This window comes from Saimiri boliviensis, chromosome 9, assembly GCF_048565385.1.
Source record: "Saimiri boliviensis isolate mSaiBol1 chromosome 9, mSaiBol1.pri, whole genome shotgun sequence".
Classification (NCBI taxonomy): domain Eukaryota; kingdom Metazoa; phylum Chordata; class Mammalia; order Primates; family Cebidae; genus Saimiri; species Saimiri boliviensis.
In genome coordinates, this window is record NC_133457.1 from 42,599,104 (window position 1) to 42,616,877 (window position 17,774).

A 17,774-nucleotide genomic window follows, 5' to 3' on the forward strand; every position below is an offset into this window, starting at 1 on the left:
GATATAAATTAAACCTAATATAACCCATCATGGGACCCAGCCAAAGCACATTCAAGAAAATTATTTAAAAAAATGAAAAAAGAAAAAAAGCGAATTAAACAACTACCTCAGAAAATGCGAAAACAAAAAGTCTTTCCTGGAATAAAGTGAATGAAATAAAACAGCTAACAGCAGAAACCAAGATCCAAAATAAAATGCGTCTTTTAAATGTACTGAAATAAATTTTAAAGGCTGCTGTTTGAAAAATACAATAGACCTTTAGCTAATACAAAAAAAAAAAAGACAAAGAGGCAATAATTTCAGGCAATAATTTCACATAGTGAGCAAATTTTATATACATACTGTACTTGATATAATTCCATGCAAATAAATTAGAAACCTAGATGAAACCAGTAATATGGTCAGCAAACAATTTACCAAAAATGACACCAGAAAGAACAGATTATTTTCTAGGGCTATATAAAATACCAAAACTGACCCCAGAAAAAATAGGGAGTTTACCTATACCACTTTCCAAAGAAGAAATAAGCTAGTTGTTGAAGTCTACCATGTGACAGAAGATTCAAGCTCAAAAAGGTTTACAAAGAAATTCTTCCAAACTTCTAAAATCAAATTATTTCACACCATTTAAACTGTTTATTAAGAACATAAACAAAAACTTACAAATTTTTTTACGAAACAAGTATATTCATGACATCAAAATGTGAAGATGGTACAAAAATCTATAAACCTACCTACAGTAATACAAACTAGTAGACACAGAACACTACCACTTCAAAGTCCAAACTGGGTCGACTCCAGGAATTCTTTCATATTCAAAAATCTATTCATATGATTTAGCATAATAATTGATAAATAAAATTAATATCACTTGCCAGAGATGCTGAAAAGGCATATGATAAAATTCTATATCAATATGTATTAAATAATTCAATAAAATACAATGTTACTTTCTTTACACGATGAAATGTGTATTTGGGCTTCAATGTCGCTATCTTACTTAATGGGAGAAACACTAGACACATTTGACTACAGTCATAAACAAGTTAAGAAATGCCTATTTAAAGCCCACACTACCTGACACTGTACTAGAGATTTTAGTCCATACAACTAGACAGTAGAAAACAATTACATATGTAAGATTTGGAAAATGAGGAATAAAACTATGTCTGTCTTATAGATTATATGACTAAAAATCTATTATAAACAATTAAGAATGGTAGCAGGATTAAAAATACACAGTTGAGACAGGGTGTGGTGGCTCACACTTGTAATCCCAGTACTTTGGGAGGGCGAGGCAGGCAGATCACTCGAGGTCAGGAGTTCAAGACCAGCCTGGCCAACAAGGTAAAACCCCATATCCACTAAAAATACAAAAATTAGCTGGACATGGTGGCAGGCACCTGTAATCCCAGCTACTTGGGAGGCTGACACAGGAGAATAGCTTGAACTTAGGAGGCAGAGGCTGCAGTGAGTGGATATCAGGCCATTGCACTCCAGTCTGGGCGACAAAAGCAAAATTCTGTCTCAAAAAAAAATAATAAAATACACAGTTGACTCTTGAATAAACATGGGACCAACTCCCATGAAGTTGAAATTTTGTGTATAACTCCCTGAGAATCTAATAAGCCTACTGTTGACTAGAAAGCCTTACAGGTAACATGAACAGTTGAACACATAGGTGGCATGTTAGAGGTGTTATATGTCATATTTTTACAATGAAGTAAGCCAGAGGGAAAAAAATGTTATGAATGGAAATACATCATAATTTCTATTTCACTTTATTTCACTTCTCTAAAAATGTTCTATACCAATCCCTGTTTGCTTAAGTACCCAAACCATAGAAGGATCCATGTCACCAAAGAAGTCAAAAGCAATCCTGAATAATCTGAATCCTTCAGCCAGATCAGCTGATGTCAATTTGTTTCCTGGGACTACCAATTCTACATCTTTTTCCTCATCACCAGCACTGGTTCCCAAGTGCTCATCTCCATTAAGTTGTGTTCTGTTACCTGTTCTAGTGTGGTGTTGAGCTAGTCTAGCTCTTGAGCTTCTCCAAGATCCACATCTTGAAACCCCTTCACCTTCTTTGCCATACACACAACTTCCTTCAGTGGCTCTGTCGTAAAACCTGTTATATCATGAACAGCACAGGTTTCTCCAAGAAGGAATTTATTGTTTCAGGCATGATGGCATTCATGGCTTTTTCTATAATGATGGTGTGTCTTCAATGGTGTAATCCTTGCAGACTTTGATGATGTCCTTGCTATCCAAGGTTCTCTTCCACAGTATTAATAATCCTTTCTATATAGCATCTAATGTAACGAGCCTTAAAGGTCCTCAGCCCCTTCATCTAGACACTGAATTAGAGACATTGTACTTGGGTGCAAGTAGAGTGCTTTGACACCCCTTTGGTGTTAAACTCATGGGTTTTGGGTGGCCAGGGGCATTGCCTAATATCAAAAAGATTTTAAAAGGCAGTCCTTTCCTGGTAAGGTATTTCCTGAATTCAGGAACAATCCAGATAAAGGGTTCTCATCCGGGCCTTCTTATATAACCAAAAGACTGGCAGCTGGCATTTATCTTTTCCCTTCAAAGCTCAGCATTAGCAGCTTTATAAAGGAGAGTAGTCAAGAGCATAAATTGGACTGCATTTGCACAAAACAGAGTTAGCTAACCCTTCCTCCATTAAATCCTGGTGCTCACTTAAGTTCCTTACTAAAAAAAGTCTTCTGTAGCATTATTTCCAGAATAGAGTACTTGCATCTGCATTAAAAACCCATTCAGGGAATTTTCTTAATCGAATCTGATCTGGGAATCAATCTGCTGCCTCTCAGAGGGCAGAAGCTGTTTCTCCAGTTATTTTGACAATTTTTAAGCCAAACTTCTTTCTAAAATTACCAAACCATCCTTTGCTGGCATTAAATTTTCCAGTTTAGCTCTTTCACCTTCCTTTTGCTTCATGTTGTCGTAAAATCACTGCTTTTTCTTCATCATATCAGAATCTATAGGTATGCCTTTCTTATAGTAATCCTGCACTCACATAAAAGCTACATTTTCAATATCAGATAAAAAGGTATTTTGCAAAAAGTGAAGGTTTTCATGCCTGCTGGCATAACTGCAGTGATGACTATACGTTTCCTTTTCTTTTTACAATGAGTCTTATGCTGGATTTATTTATCTTGAAACGGCAGGCAATGGCCGACTTCATTCTATGGTACATACCAAGTAATTCAACTTTGTCTAACATTTGCATGACTTTTCTCTGTTTCTTAGGAACACTTCCTAGCATCACTAGTGGGACGTCATATGAGTCCCATGCTGTTATTCAAAAGTTTACATTATTGCACGAAACATGATGAAAAATATATGACAACTGCATGATCACTTTTTAGGGTAACACACAATTTACTGGACAGACAAACTGCTGTGGATGTGGAGATGATAAGCAACACACACTATTTTAAGCATGTTAACTTGCAACCCTTGAGCTCACTGCAATAGCAACAGGCCATAACTATGAAACTACAATATGACAGCAGTACAGTATTTACTATAGTTAAATTTTATGCAGGTTGTAATGCTGCATCTTGACTTTCGTTTACATTTCTCTCCACTGAAAATGGTGCCATGTACACTCTTACTGTATATTAAGGTTTGATAATTTTAGCTTTTTAGAATAATTTGTATGTATTTCATAGTAATAAATTATTAAAGAAGACTAGTATATGCATATATTTTATGCATTCAAGAATGCCTAATTTATCTTAATTTTTTGATATTTCTCGGCTATGCAGTTTGTATGCAAGATTTTTCAAATTATCAAAAAACTTTCCAATGTCTATTAAAACAAATCCACATAATTAGAACTGCACAGTTCAAACTCATATTGTTCAAGGGTCAACTGTGTGTGTGTATGCATATATGCACATAAAAAATAAGAAATAGCCTTTATTTCATATAAAAGCAACAGACAAACATATAATACTCATGAATACACTCACCAAGAAACATGTAAATTCTAAGTAAGGAAAACTTGACAATATTCTTTTTTCTTTTTTTTTTTTTATGAGAGGGAGTTTCGCTCTTGTTACCCAGGCTGGAGTGCAATGGCGCGATCTCGGCTCACCGCAACCTCCGCCTCCTGGGTTCAGGCAATTCTCCTGCCTCAGCCTCCTGAGTAGCTGGGATTACAGGCACGAGCCACCACGCCCAGCTAATTTTTTTTGTATTTTTGGTAGAGACGGGGTTTCACCATGTTGACCAGGATGGTCTCGATCTCTCGACCTCGTGATCCACCCGCCTCGGCCTCCCAAAGTGCTGGGATTACAGGCTTGAGCCACCGCGCCCGGCCAACAATATTCTTTAAGAATACAAAAACTTGCTTGAAACAGAAAATCAACTGGGGAGAGACACTCCATGTTCTTTAATAGACTCAATGTCACTGTGGTGGCTCACTCATGTAATCCCAGCGCTTTGGGAGGCTGAGATGGCCAGATCACCTGAGGTCATGAGTTCGAGACCAGCCTGACCAACATGGAGAAATTTCATCTCTACTAAAAATACAAAATTAGCCAGCCGTGGTGGTGCATGCCTGTAATCCCAGCTACTCAGGAGGCTGAGGCAGGAGAATCACTTGAACCAGGGAGGCAGAGGTTGTGGTAAGCCAAGGTTGCACCATTGCACTCCAGCCTGAACAACAAGAGCAAAACTTCATTCCCCACAACAAAAAAAGAAAAAAAAATTCAGTGTCATGAAGCATCAATTCTCCCTGAGTTCAATGAGAAATTTGCCATCACTTTTTAAAAACCATTACATTTTATTTCTGAATATAGAAAGCCGATTTTAAAGCCTACACAGAAAAACAGATAAGCAAAGACAGCCAAGAAAATTCAGAAAAACAAGAGTAAGAAAGAGAGCAAGAACAAGTCTAGACCTACCAGACATTAAAATATACCAAAAAGCCTCAATAATTGGAGTGTGGAATTAGTCCGTGAACAGAGAGACCAATGAAAACAAAAGTCCAAAACAGGCCTGAATGCAAATGGAATTTCAGTTAATAAAGGCAGCATGACCAACCAAGGGGAGCAATGTTTAGCTCTGTAATGAACAGGGACAACCAGGCAGCAATTTAGAAAAAAGATGAAGCTGGATTTATACCCACATAAAATATGCTATGATAACCTCCAAAGATCAATGAACAATTTAAATGTTTAAAAAAAAAAAAAAGACAGTAGTAGGGCAATGAACAAAAGATTATCAGGAATATTCAACCTCACTAATTATAGAAATGCAAATTAAAACCTCATTAAAAGCCCAGGAGCAATAGCTCACACCTGTAATCCTAGAGCTTTGAGACGCTGAAGCAAGAGGATCACTAGAGCCCAGGAGTTTGAGACCAGCCTGGACAATAAAGTTAGATACCGTATCTACAGAGTATCAAAATATCAGCTAGGGGTAGTAACACACACCTGTGGTCCAGACTACACAGAAGGCTAAGGTAGGAGGTTTGCTTGACCTCAGGAAACTGAGGCTGCAGTGAGCCATGTTCACAACATTGCCCTCCAGGCTGAGTGACAGAACAAGACCCTGTCTCATAAAAACTAAATTTAAAACCTCATTCAAATACTTAAAATAGCAAGATAAAGATACCTATTAGACTGACAAATATCCAAAACTTTGGCAACACACAGTGTCAGTGAGGATGTAGGGAAATAGGCCCTTTCATACGTCACTGTAGGAGTCCAAAGCAGTCCAGGAAATGGAGAGAATTCTGGTAATATCTACTAAAATTATAAATTCCCCTTTGAGCCAGCAATCTTATTACTGGGGATCTATTCTACAGATTCATCTGCACAAGACTAAAATGACATGTGATTATTGTCACGCATAATTTGAAATAGCAAAAGACTGATAACACCAGAACCCAGGAAGAGAACAAACTATGGTATATCGATACATAGAATAAAACAAAGCTGTGGAAAAGACAGTAAGGAATATTTTTATGATTTCTTGTGTCAGATCTTCTAGATTTACATGAAAAAAGCAAGGTTCAGAACAGTATATGCAGTACATTAACTTTTGGTAAGAGAACCAAATAAGACTACATGTTCATATTTTCAAGTACTGAATAAAAACTAAAAGGATAAACAAAAAACTAGTAACAGAGAGTCACCTATAGGAGGTACATGCGGGGGTAAGAAGGTAAAGGGGATGAGGTGGGGATACGACTTCTCTGTTTTAGTTTTCAAGTCATAGCTAATAAAAAAAATTTAATTAAAATAAAGTAACTCACAGAAAAATAGCACTAGATTCTTACCTGAGAAGGGACACTTTTTGGTGGCTCTATGCGTATAGAAGGATCCCACTCTCCTGGAGGTAGGACAGTTACTTGATCTAAAAATTCATCAATTCCAGATAAGAGGTCATTTCTGTCTTTTGCTTTATAAGCTACATCATGAAAAATCTAAGGGAAAAAAATATTGAGTAAAATATTTTTTTTACTTTATTTTTTTTTACTTTTTTACAAATATCTTCACAATAAAAATAATTACTTAAACTCTTATCCCAGACAGGTATTTAGCCCACCTTAGGTTAACAACTATAGAAGGTAATCCACTCAGTATTACCAGATGAATTAACAATAACAAACAATGAAAGAGAACAGTTATGTGTTAAGACAGAACAATTTTTTTTTTTTTTTGAGATGGAGTTTCGCTCTTGTTACCCAGGCTGGAGTGCAATAGTGCGATCTCGGCTCACCGCAACCTCCGCCTCCTGGGCTCAGGCAATTCTCCTGCCTCAGCCTCCTGAGTAGCTGGGATTACAGGCACGTGCCACCACGCCCAGCTAATTTTTTGTATTTTTAGTAGAGACGGGGTTTCACTATGTTGACCAGGATGGTCTCGATCTCTTGACCTCATGATCCACCCGCCTCAGCCTCCCAAAATGCTGGGATTACAGGCTTGAGCCACCGCGCCCAGCTAAGACAGAACAATTTTTTTAAAATAAAATTTTGCATGGGAAATAATAATTGATTGGAAAGTGAAAACACTAGAGCATGTCATTCTACTTCTATGACACTTAAATGTCATTTATCCTAAGAAAATAGTCATGGATATGCAAATGACTTTACTCAATTTATTTAATAACCAATACTTACTGGCTACCTATTAACTGCTAGAATACAATTCTAAGCATTGTGGATAATACAGTGGTAACAGGTAAGGTAAGGTCCCTGTATTCAAGAACCTTTTTTTCTAGGAGGAAACACAGTGAAACAAGTTAATAAATAAATAATCGTAGGTATTCATAAACTCTCTCCTAAAAAGAAAGTAGGGTACAGAAAGGGAAACTGATGTGAAAGAACAGAGTAGCCAGAAGAGGTCTCTTAAAGGAGGTAACTGACCAGGCACGCTGGCTCTTGCCTGTAATCGCAGCATTTTGGGAGGCCAAGGCGCGCAGATCACCTGAGGTCAGGAGTTTGAGACCAGCCTGGACAACATAGTGGAACCCCATCTCCACTGAAACTACAAAACGAGCCAGGTGTGGTGACACAGGCCTGTAATCCCAGCTACTCGGGAGGTTGAGGCAGGAAAATTGTGCCACCACATCCAGCTACTTTTTGTATTTTTAGTAGAGACAGGGTTTCACCATGTTAGCCAGGCTGGTCTTGAACTCCCAACCTCAAGTGATCCACCCACCTTGGCCTCCCAAAATGCTGGGATTACAGGAGTGAGCCACTGCACCCAGTCAAGAGTTTAAATCTCACTGTATGATAGGAAGTCATTCATAACTTTGGACTATACACTCAAACTGGCATGTTACTAATAATGTAGAGAAAAAAACTGTATAATAAAGACGGATAAAGGCTAAGTGAATCGCTAAATAAAAGCAAGCCTAAGCCAGAGAAATGGCAGTAGAGATAGGAAGAATATGACAGATTAAATGCAAAACACATTGAAGAGGTAAACTGAAGCTGGTGACTGGCTGGTTGAAAGAGGATAGAAAAATAGGCTCGGCACGGTGGCTCACATCTGTAATCCCGGCACTTTAGGAGGCCAAGATGGGCGGATCACAAGGTCAGAGATCGAGACCCTCCTGGCCAACATGGTAAAACTCGGTCCAAAAAAAAAAAAAAAAAAGAAAAAATAGCTGGGCATGGTGGCGCATACCTCTATAGTCCCAGCTACTCAGGAGTGAGGCAAGAGAATCACTTCAACCCGGGAAGTAAAGGCTGAAGTGAGCCGAGATCGTGCCACTGCACTCCAGCCTGGCAACAGAGCAAGACTCTGTCTCAAAAAAAAAAAAAAAAAAAGGAAGAAGAAGAAAAGAAAAAGAAGAATGAGGTCAGGTTCAGATATGGGGCACTTGAAATACCTTCAGGACACACAGCATTGATATTTTTATAAAGGTCTTAACAACCTAACCAAAGGTAAATCGCTGAGGAGTAAATAAATATGAGATAAAACAGTATGCACAACAAGGATAATTTTTAAAGCTTCACTATGAAAGAAAAGAGAACTTTATTTAATATATACTATAGGCTTGATAATTAGTGTCTACTTCAAAGAGACTTGAGGTATTTCGATTACCTCGTCTGTCATGAGAGTGGCTATCGATCTTCCAATTTCATGGTACTGTGGTGCCTTGCCTGCTGGACCCAATAACAAAAACAAAAACCTAAGGAAAACATGAAAATACACAAATTTAAAAATAAACATCAAACGCGCACAAATCTAGGCAACCATAAAAAAGAAACCATTCAAATACAAACAGAGAAACAACACTCAGACATCTTTTCCAGTCCCTCACACCAATCACTGAAAAAAGATGGCAATTCCACCTAGACCAAAGGAAATCACAGAACTAGGAAAAGCATCCATAACAACTTTCTGCCAAATTATTGTTACATCTTCCTTAGGGTAAAACGGTAATTAAAATTAAGGATTTTTTATTTAAAGTTGCCAGCTTCTATTTCCTTTTAGAGTAAACAAATCTGGTCTGCCTTGATCAAAAAAAGTAAATTAGTAAATAAAGTGAGTAACAATTCCATTAATTATTTGAAAGTAAGGTTTGCCAAATAAGACAGTTTAGTATACCCCTAAAATCTACACAATTCCTCAAATTACAGCTCTGGATTAAAAACTCTAATGTTATAAATAAGGAATTTTAGTCACCTAGTCCCCTTTGGAAGGAAAAAGAACTTTTATGTACAACCCCATTTTTTTCTTGTGTTATAAATAAGGAATTTTAGTCAACTAGTTCCCTTTGGAAGGAAAAAGAACTTCTATTTACAATTCCATTTTTTTTCTTTTTTAAGATGGTATCTCGCTCTGTTGCCCAGACTGGAGTGCAGTGGCACGATCTCAGCTCACTGCAACCTCTGCCTCCCAGGTTTCAAGCTATTCTTCTGGCTCACAGCCTCCTGAGTAGCTGGGACCACAGGTGCACGCCACCACGCCCAGCTAATTTTTGTATTTTTAGTAGAGATGGATTTCACCATATTGGCCAGGCTGGTCTTGAACTCCTGACCTCGTGGTCTGCCCGCCTCAGCCTCCCAAAGTGCTGGGATTATAGGTGTGAGCCACTGCACCTGGCCTACAACTCCAAATTTCAACATCAAACCTCATATTATGCTAGTGACTACATAAGAAGTATTTAACTTCCTACTTGGTTAATCCTAGTTAACACTATGATAAATTCTTAATATTCACACTTATCTAAACTGGAAATATTTATCCCACTTCTCTATCAGAATTTACATATGAATCCACAGGCTTATTTGTCTCATATATCTTAACACTGCATCATTAATGCAACCAACTGAGTAAAGCAAATAGCTAAGTACATTTCCATTAAGCTCCTACTAATTCTTCGTATTTGATTATATTATAAAATAATTGGGAAAAAAAATCTTAAAAAGTCTTATTTACAATGAAGTTTCTATCACTAATAGCCAAGAAAATGATCACCCTTTAGAATACAACTTGTTAATTATTATTATGGCTATTACTCCTGATTTAATTTTTTACTTACGATGTATACTGAACAGAAAAAATTGGTTATGCTAGAACAAAGCACCTTGCCTAATTCGAAGGCCTTATTACAGTTACTCCACCTTGTAAGAGATCATCCTCATTTTACAAACGAAACAGAAAATTTAAGTCAGGCTTGACCCCACTTCCATGAAGAAAGTAAGCGGCAGAGAAAGGCTGCAACTCCATTCTCTGACTCCACTGCTTGCACCAAACTTTAGATAAATCCTCTAAGACGATAAACTGTTTTTTTTAAACCAAAGCTTGTAAGATACCAAGCACATAATGAAGGTACAAATGCAAAGTATCACTTTTATTTATTAATTAAATTATACTTAATTTAAATTATAGGATACTTTATTCTTATTGTACTTTTCAGTTCTAAGAAGAAAACTATTTTATGCCCTAATATTCAAAGCCTTTGGTACAATGGCTGAATATTAACTATTAAAAATGAGCTTTTGGTGGGCCACAGTGGCTCACACCTGTAATCTCAGCACTTTGGGAGGCCAAGGCAGATGGATCACGTGGGACTAGGAGTTCAAGACCAGCTGGGACAACATGGTGAAACACCGCATCTACTAAAAATACAAAAATTAGCTGGGCGTGGTGCTACACACCTGTGATCCAGGCTGGTAGGGAGGCTGAGACAGGAGAATAGCTTGAACCCAGGAGGAAGAGGTTGCAGTGAGCTGAAATTGTGCCACCGCACTCCAGCCTGGATGACAAAGTGAGATTCTGTCTCAAAAATAAGATAAAATTAAATGAACTTTTATTACATAAATCAACAAATTTGTTTGTTCACTGGATAAAAACTTACAGATTTTGAAAATGCTCAGAGAATGTTACTTGGAACTAACTCCTTACCTGGTTGGAACAGGGACCTCAGTCAATCCTGTGAGGAGGACAGCAGGAGCCAGTCTCACAAATGCAATTATAGGCCTTTCCAAAAAGTCTACTTCGCCTACCAGGACGTTGGATGCCTCAGCACCCGAAGGAATTTTTCTCATAAAATTCATGTCAACCTATTGACAAATAAATAATAATTAAAAATAAAGTTTCCATGGTATTTGTAAGACTATTTAGAGGCAAACAGGAAAGAAAAACTGCTTTATAAGACTACTATTTACTAATCAAAACTTGTGATCTAATGAATGTATGAAACGTCAAGCTTTTCACAAGTCTAAAGAACGGAGTACACAAATACAAAAAAGCAAGCAAACATACTTTAATCAGTGCTATTGTTTTAACTGTCACAATCTTTACTACTTCAGAGATCTAAATTATCAAACACAAACTTGAGAAATTTTTCAATGAATACTGCACTATTCATTAAAAACTATTAAAGACAAAGATATAATTCACAAACTAACAATGGTTCATGAAATTATACACAGTGCTAAAAAATATTCACGATTTTGTATTACTTAACCTTAGAAATAAATGAATTGGCCCCTTTACACTTTATGTAAAGTCCCTCTTCAAACAAACAAACCAAAAAAGAACTCTGGGCACTCCCCAGTATTTTCATTAAGTGGAAAAAAATCATTATTTTATCAGTAGTATTTTTGAGACATGGTCTCACTCTATTGCCCAGGCTGGAATGCAGTGGCAGGAACATAGCTCACTGTAAACCTCAAACTCCTGGACTTAAGCAATCCTCGCACCTTGGCCTCCCAAGCAGCAGAGACTACAGGCATGTGCCACCACGTCCAGCTAATTTTCGTTTTATGTTTTTTTGTTTTTTTGTTTTATAGAGGTGGGAATCTTGCTTTATTGCCCAGGCTGGTCTTGAACTCCTGGCCAAGTGATTTTCTTGCCTCAGCCTCCCAAAACAGAGGGATTACAGGCATGAGCTACTGCACCTGGGCCCTTGTTTTCATTTAAAACTAAAATCTATTGCCCTTATTGGCACAGATATGTGATAATGCTATAATAGTAAAATTTAGTTTTCTGTGTATAATTACAAGAGAAAGGTTACACATGATATCAAATTATGTGAACTTCAGTTATACACAGTTTCACACAAGTCACTAGACAACCACTTACAGGGCTATCTATGAAAAATAAAACCAGCACTTACAGCGGGCCTCTTGAGTCCCACACCCAGTGTGCCACAACTACAGTGCCAGGAGACAGACTCCTGCCCAACAGGAGACAAGGAGGTATACACAAAGATAGGCCAAGTAAAAAAAAGTAAGACTGTGACAGAGGAACAAAAATAAACGGCAACTGCCATGTCTAGAGGAGCTCTATAATGTACATTACATTAATTTATTCATTTAACAAGGAATAAATTGCAATTTTGTTACCAAGTACTTTGCAGTATCTGAAATAGCATGAGCACCAGTAAAAATACGATCAAGACAGATGCTAAAAATTTAAAATACAACAGCCTTTCTGCACAGCCAGTGTCCATAATGCAAGGCTTCCTACAGTTTTAGACTACAACACTCAACAAAGCTATAATGCAAACCATTTAAAATTCTTTTCTGTAAAATGTATCAAAGAATAAAAGGCTTAAGAAATAAAATTCTGCTTGGCATGATTACATTTATTAAAACGTCTAACAATTAATACAAAAAAAATTAAAATACCACGAGTATCATCCTATAGCAAATTAATACTAAAAAATTACAGTGGCTAGACAGAATCAGTTTTTCATAAGAAATTCTCATAAAGTACACTTTAAACTTAGCTATAATTTGAACCTAGCAGTCTTTTGCCCTCTTCTTTTTAATTAAGGTTTATCTATTTCAACAAAATACTCATTTACCAAAATAAAAAAAATCATAGTTCACGTAGGTGCTTTGTTTCTTTTTTTTAAATCCATGCCTTTACCTACCCATGGGGAAGCACCAATATATTTCTTAGTGGCATTCCAAAAGTACTGACACCGTAAGACAGTAATTCTGGGATCGTATTACAGCGCAGGAAAGACTGAATCACTACTATTGTAACATCACTCCCAGAATTAACCTTCTAGTGGTGGTAGCTCCAGAACAAATGACTATAGTTCAAAAAGTACTGATGTTTCAAGGTATCTATGGGTAGGTATAGATGGAAATATTGCAGCATTCACATATTCTTTTTCAGAATTTTTAAAACCAGTAATGGTGTAAAGTTGTTAAAGTACTCACAGGTTAACTGCACCCTTCTCCCAGTTGTTTACCTAAATTAACATATCACAGGCATCACACGCAGGTTTGTAAGCACTAGTCTACTAAAAAATTACTACAATCAATGTTTTAATAAAGCCACAAATTGCTACTTATTTTCTGAAGAATAATTAGGAGAATTTATAATTAATGACAGGATTACCTTGCTGAAGTCAACAGTACTATTTTCTCTGCTTCCACCACTTCCATTACCTTTAATTTCTCCACTTTTACTGTTGTCCAAGTTTCCAGGGGCAGATTGGGGAGAGGCCAAAATACCTATATTTAAAGACAAATTCCAAATTAGTGAGGAGAAAATTCACTTTGCAACCTGACCCTGCTCACATTCTGAAAGTGATAATTTATTAATATTATGACAGCACATGTGCAAGGTTAAAAAAAAAAAAGGTGCCCAGTGTTAGTGACATACCAGCAAAACTAGAACATTTTAAGCAATAATAAAGCTATACATTTTAATATTTAAAATAATACAATTAGAATTTACAAAAATGGTGGCCTTTTGCAAAAAGAAAAAAAAAAAAAAAAAAAAAACATGAATTGGTGTGAACCACAAAAGATGAAAGACCTGAGTCTGATTACCATTAAAAATACTTAGGGAATATACTTTTAATATATCACAAACATGTGAAGTGCACAGAGCTTAATGAAGCCTAGTTATACTTAGCAAGCTTTCAACAATAAATTCTCTGATAAACCCTAAGTGTAACTCAGAAGAAAGCTACACTAACTAAATGGAGGTTGAATTAACATAATCTCCCATAATCAGAAGTTTCCCCCCAAAATTTTCATTTTTGTTTGGTAACATTTATGTCTATAATACCTATTGTCATTATTCCTAAAAAAAACCCAACTTTAAAATGCCTATTATATTAGTAACTGGCAAACAGTAAGGATTTTATAACAAAAGGGATCTGTGTTTAAATTATGTACTCTGCCACTTTCTGTGTGACTATAAGAAACTCACTCCATCTCTAAGAGTCTGACAAATCCATAAAATACAGCTTATTTGGAGAAATGATAGCTGTTTGTATTGTGATAGATACATATTGAAGCATTAGTATATACATTTTAAAAGTGACATTCAACACCAACATTTCACAATAATAAATTAAATAAAAACACTGCTTAATATAAGACTAATCAGCTGGGTGCAGTGGCTCACGTCTATAATCCCAGCACTTTGGGAGGCCAAGGCGGGCAGATCACAAGGTCAGGAGACCAAGACCATCCTGGCTAACACGTTGAAACCCCATCTCTACTAAAAATACCAAAAATTGGCCAGGCATGGTGGTGGGCGCCTGTAACCCCAGATACTCAGGAAGCTGAGGCAGGAGAAGTGCTCAAACACTGGCGGCGGAGATTGCAGTAAGCCAACATTGTGCAACTGCACTCCAGCCCGGGTTACAGAGTTAAGACTTTGTCTCAAAAAAAATTCAAAACTCAAAAACTTTAAATTCGGCTGGGTGTAGTGGCTCATGCCTGTGATCTCTGATCCCAGCACTTTGGGAAGCCAAGGTGAGTGGTTCACCTGAGGTCAGGAGTTCAAGACCAGCCTGAAAAACATGGTAAAACTCCGTCTCTACTAAAACATAAAATTAGCCAGGCATGGTGGCATGTGCCTGTACTCCCAGCTATTTGGGAGGCTGAGGCAGGAGAATTGCTTAAACCCAGGAAGCAGAGGTTGCAGTGAGCTGAAATCGCAATTTATTTTGCACCAACCTAACACTAAATGAATCTCATTTTTTTTTTTTAAAAAACATCAGAGGTTTTCTAGTCCAAGAATACAGACTAGTAAAACACTGAATATTAGAGGGGAAAAGTATTGAAATACAAAAGACTTTTACTTTAGTTTTAACAGTCCTATGCACAGCAACACATGGAAGTTGAGTTAAAATCTGTTTTGTGGTTATATTCTATAAGCTCTGAAGTTGCATTGGTAATCAAGTTCCAGACTGTAAAGTACATCATATATACTTGAAACATCTAAAGGAGTTTTCACTTTCGTAAAACAGAATATACTAAAACCAATGAATACTGAAACTAAGTCATCTGGATTTACAGCTTATGCTTAATAACAGAGACTACTGTCATCGTCACTTCTCTGTAAATACCTAAACTACAATGTCGACGTGATAAAAAATCTTGATTTGCAATCTATTTAGCCATGTGCTCCTTTTCTGGAAAAGTTAAACAATTCCGAAATAAAAACGATTTCCCAAGTCTTAATTTGTTTCTTAAAACGTTAGCGTAGCACACCAAGAAGATTCCTCATCTTTGACCTTTGTCCCTTAACTTCCAGAAGAGTACCTTCCTTGCCCAAGAGAGAAAAAAGTTAACCAGTATTTTTCAGTGACTTCCAACTACTTCCACACAAGAAAATCAAGAACACCATTAGGCCTTGGTGGCAAATGCAAATGAGCATTACATACCTCCAAAGGCTAAATGTGTTCTACCTGCGCATGGATAATCAAAAGCATACGTAACGCACGGTTTTCCAGAATAGCCCTAGCTGCCAGATTTGAGGGAGAAAAGTGGAATGATGAGAAGGCTCTGAGGAAAAGGATATGGCAGCAATGAGAAGAAACAACAAAGAACTCAACATTGACAAAGCCAGAAGGTATGACCTGAAGTCACATGGCTAACCTGGTCATCTTGAATACCTGTCACTTTTTCAAAACTGGCATGCACATGCATGCTACGGTTCTGCGTCATTAAGATTGGTGTAGTCTTTCCCAACCTCAGCTAAACTGTTTCCTCAATCAGTAAAGTCTCCCTGCTCCTATAATAAATTCCTAGCATTCAGAATTAAATGAGCAAATCACCAAAAAAATTAAGTTCTCTATCATTAGCACAAACACAGAAGGGCTATATTGCTTTAAGGGAAAAAAAAAAGTAATCAAAGATATCAGAGTTTTCAGTCATTAAAAATTTGAAAGTGAAGTAGATAGAACAATGGTGCCCAACCAGGAAGGATTATGCCCCCCAAGGGACTTGTGGCAATATCTGGAGACATATTTGGTTATCACAACTCAGGGGTGCTACAGGCAGCTAGCCAATAATACTGTTAAACATCCTATAAAGCACAGGACTGCTGCGCCACCACCCACTCACGCAGCCAAGAACCATCCAGACAAAAATGTCAACAGTGCCAAGACTGAGAAGCACTGAGTTAGAAAAAGGCATTTACAAGTACTAAAAATAAGTTCACTTCTTTTTTTTTTTTCTTTCCCTAGAGATGAGGCTCTCACTATGTTGCCCAGGCTGGTCTTGAACTCCCGGCCTCAAGTGATCCTCCACTCTTGGTCTTCTAAAGTGCTGACATTACAGGCATGAGCTATCACACCCAGCCACAAGTTCACCTTTTATACATATAATTATCCTCTAAAAAGTAACTAATGGGAAATACCACTTTTTTATTATACATATGCACAAATCATGACTCCATGACACAAAAATCCACGGTGTTAGCTGCTTGAGACATAATGATGCTTGAGGCCACTTTCTTCCACTAAGACAGTACCAGACATCAAGGAAACTCCATTAGAGTTTCTATATGCTTTAAGCACCAAAGGTAATTGAACAGGGAATAATGTATAGCTGTCCCTATTATTTTTCCTCAGCAATTACATACTATTTATAAATGTCTTTTTAACCAGTCATTCTTGTCTTTAGAAATTCCCTCTGTCCTCTCCATTCTAATTTTGTCTGTTCAGAAAGGCTGATATGCCTCACCACAGAAAACTCAAGGAGGAAAAAAAGTATGCTTAATTATCAGTTAATTTATGACCTTAATATGACCTAAGAAGCCAATGTGAAGTCACCTCCCGCTTCCTTCCTATATAAAATTTATAGTTCCTAATTATTTATAACATAGAAGCTGGTAAAACAAGAAGTGTTCAGTGTTACTGATCAATGTAATATGGGGGAAAAAATGGAAGGAAGTAGCTTTTAAAATCACTTTTGTTCAAGGAAAAATAGTAAATCTTGTTAGTTCTTAACATTAGAATGCTGATTACTTCTGAATAATTATTTCTAGGGTTGTTTCCCTCTTTTATGTTGTTACCTCATCATTAAGCTTTACCTTTTTCATGAACTGATAAAGTTCACAATGAAATACTCTACTATAGGTTTTGTTGTAAGTGGACCTGAGTTCAAACCCCTGCTTTGGTTGATCTTAACATCTCCAAGTCTTTCTTCACTAAAAAACAGGAATAACACCAACCTCATCAAATTGGTACAAGAATTAGAAATACGATATTTGAAAAGCACTTAATGACAGCCATACTACTACTATAACTAATGTTATAATGATTTAGCCATGAAACTTCCATTTGTACTTCCAAAAGTATAACCTTTTGTGCGACTACAGTGAGCTTTGGTTACATGTAATTGGTGTGTTTCCATAAAGCCAATAGAGAGAGGTTTACCTCACAATGATAGAAACACAAGGATTTCCAGTCAGAGGATTCAGGCCATCAATTACTAGTTATATGATGCAAGGAAAGATAACTAACTTTTCTAAGTTTCTGAAAATGGGTGTGTCCATCTAACTTATACA

The 17,774-nt window shown here is 36.9% G+C and overlaps 1 protein-coding gene across 13 annotated transcripts in view; it reads right to left on the reverse strand.

Annotated features, from left to right (window-relative positions):
* SLC4A7 (solute carrier family 4 member 7) overlaps positions 1–17,774 on the reverse strand; it is a 102,914-nt gene that overhangs the window by 39,201 nt on the left and 45,939 nt on the right. For all 13 annotated transcript variants that reach the window (XM_074405750.1, XM_039480210.2, XM_074405747.1 and 10 more), the window contains 4 exons: positions 13,359–13,474; positions 10,905–11,062; positions 8,595–8,682; positions 6,320–6,466 (listed from right to left, as the gene is read on the reverse strand). In XM_074405750.1, the coding sequence (XP_074261851.1) occupies positions 6,320–6,466; positions 8,595–8,682; positions 10,905–11,062; positions 13,359–13,474 (509 nt within the window). The remainder of the gene's footprint in view (positions 1–6,319; positions 6,467–8,594; positions 8,683–10,904; positions 11,063–13,358; positions 13,475–17,774) is intronic.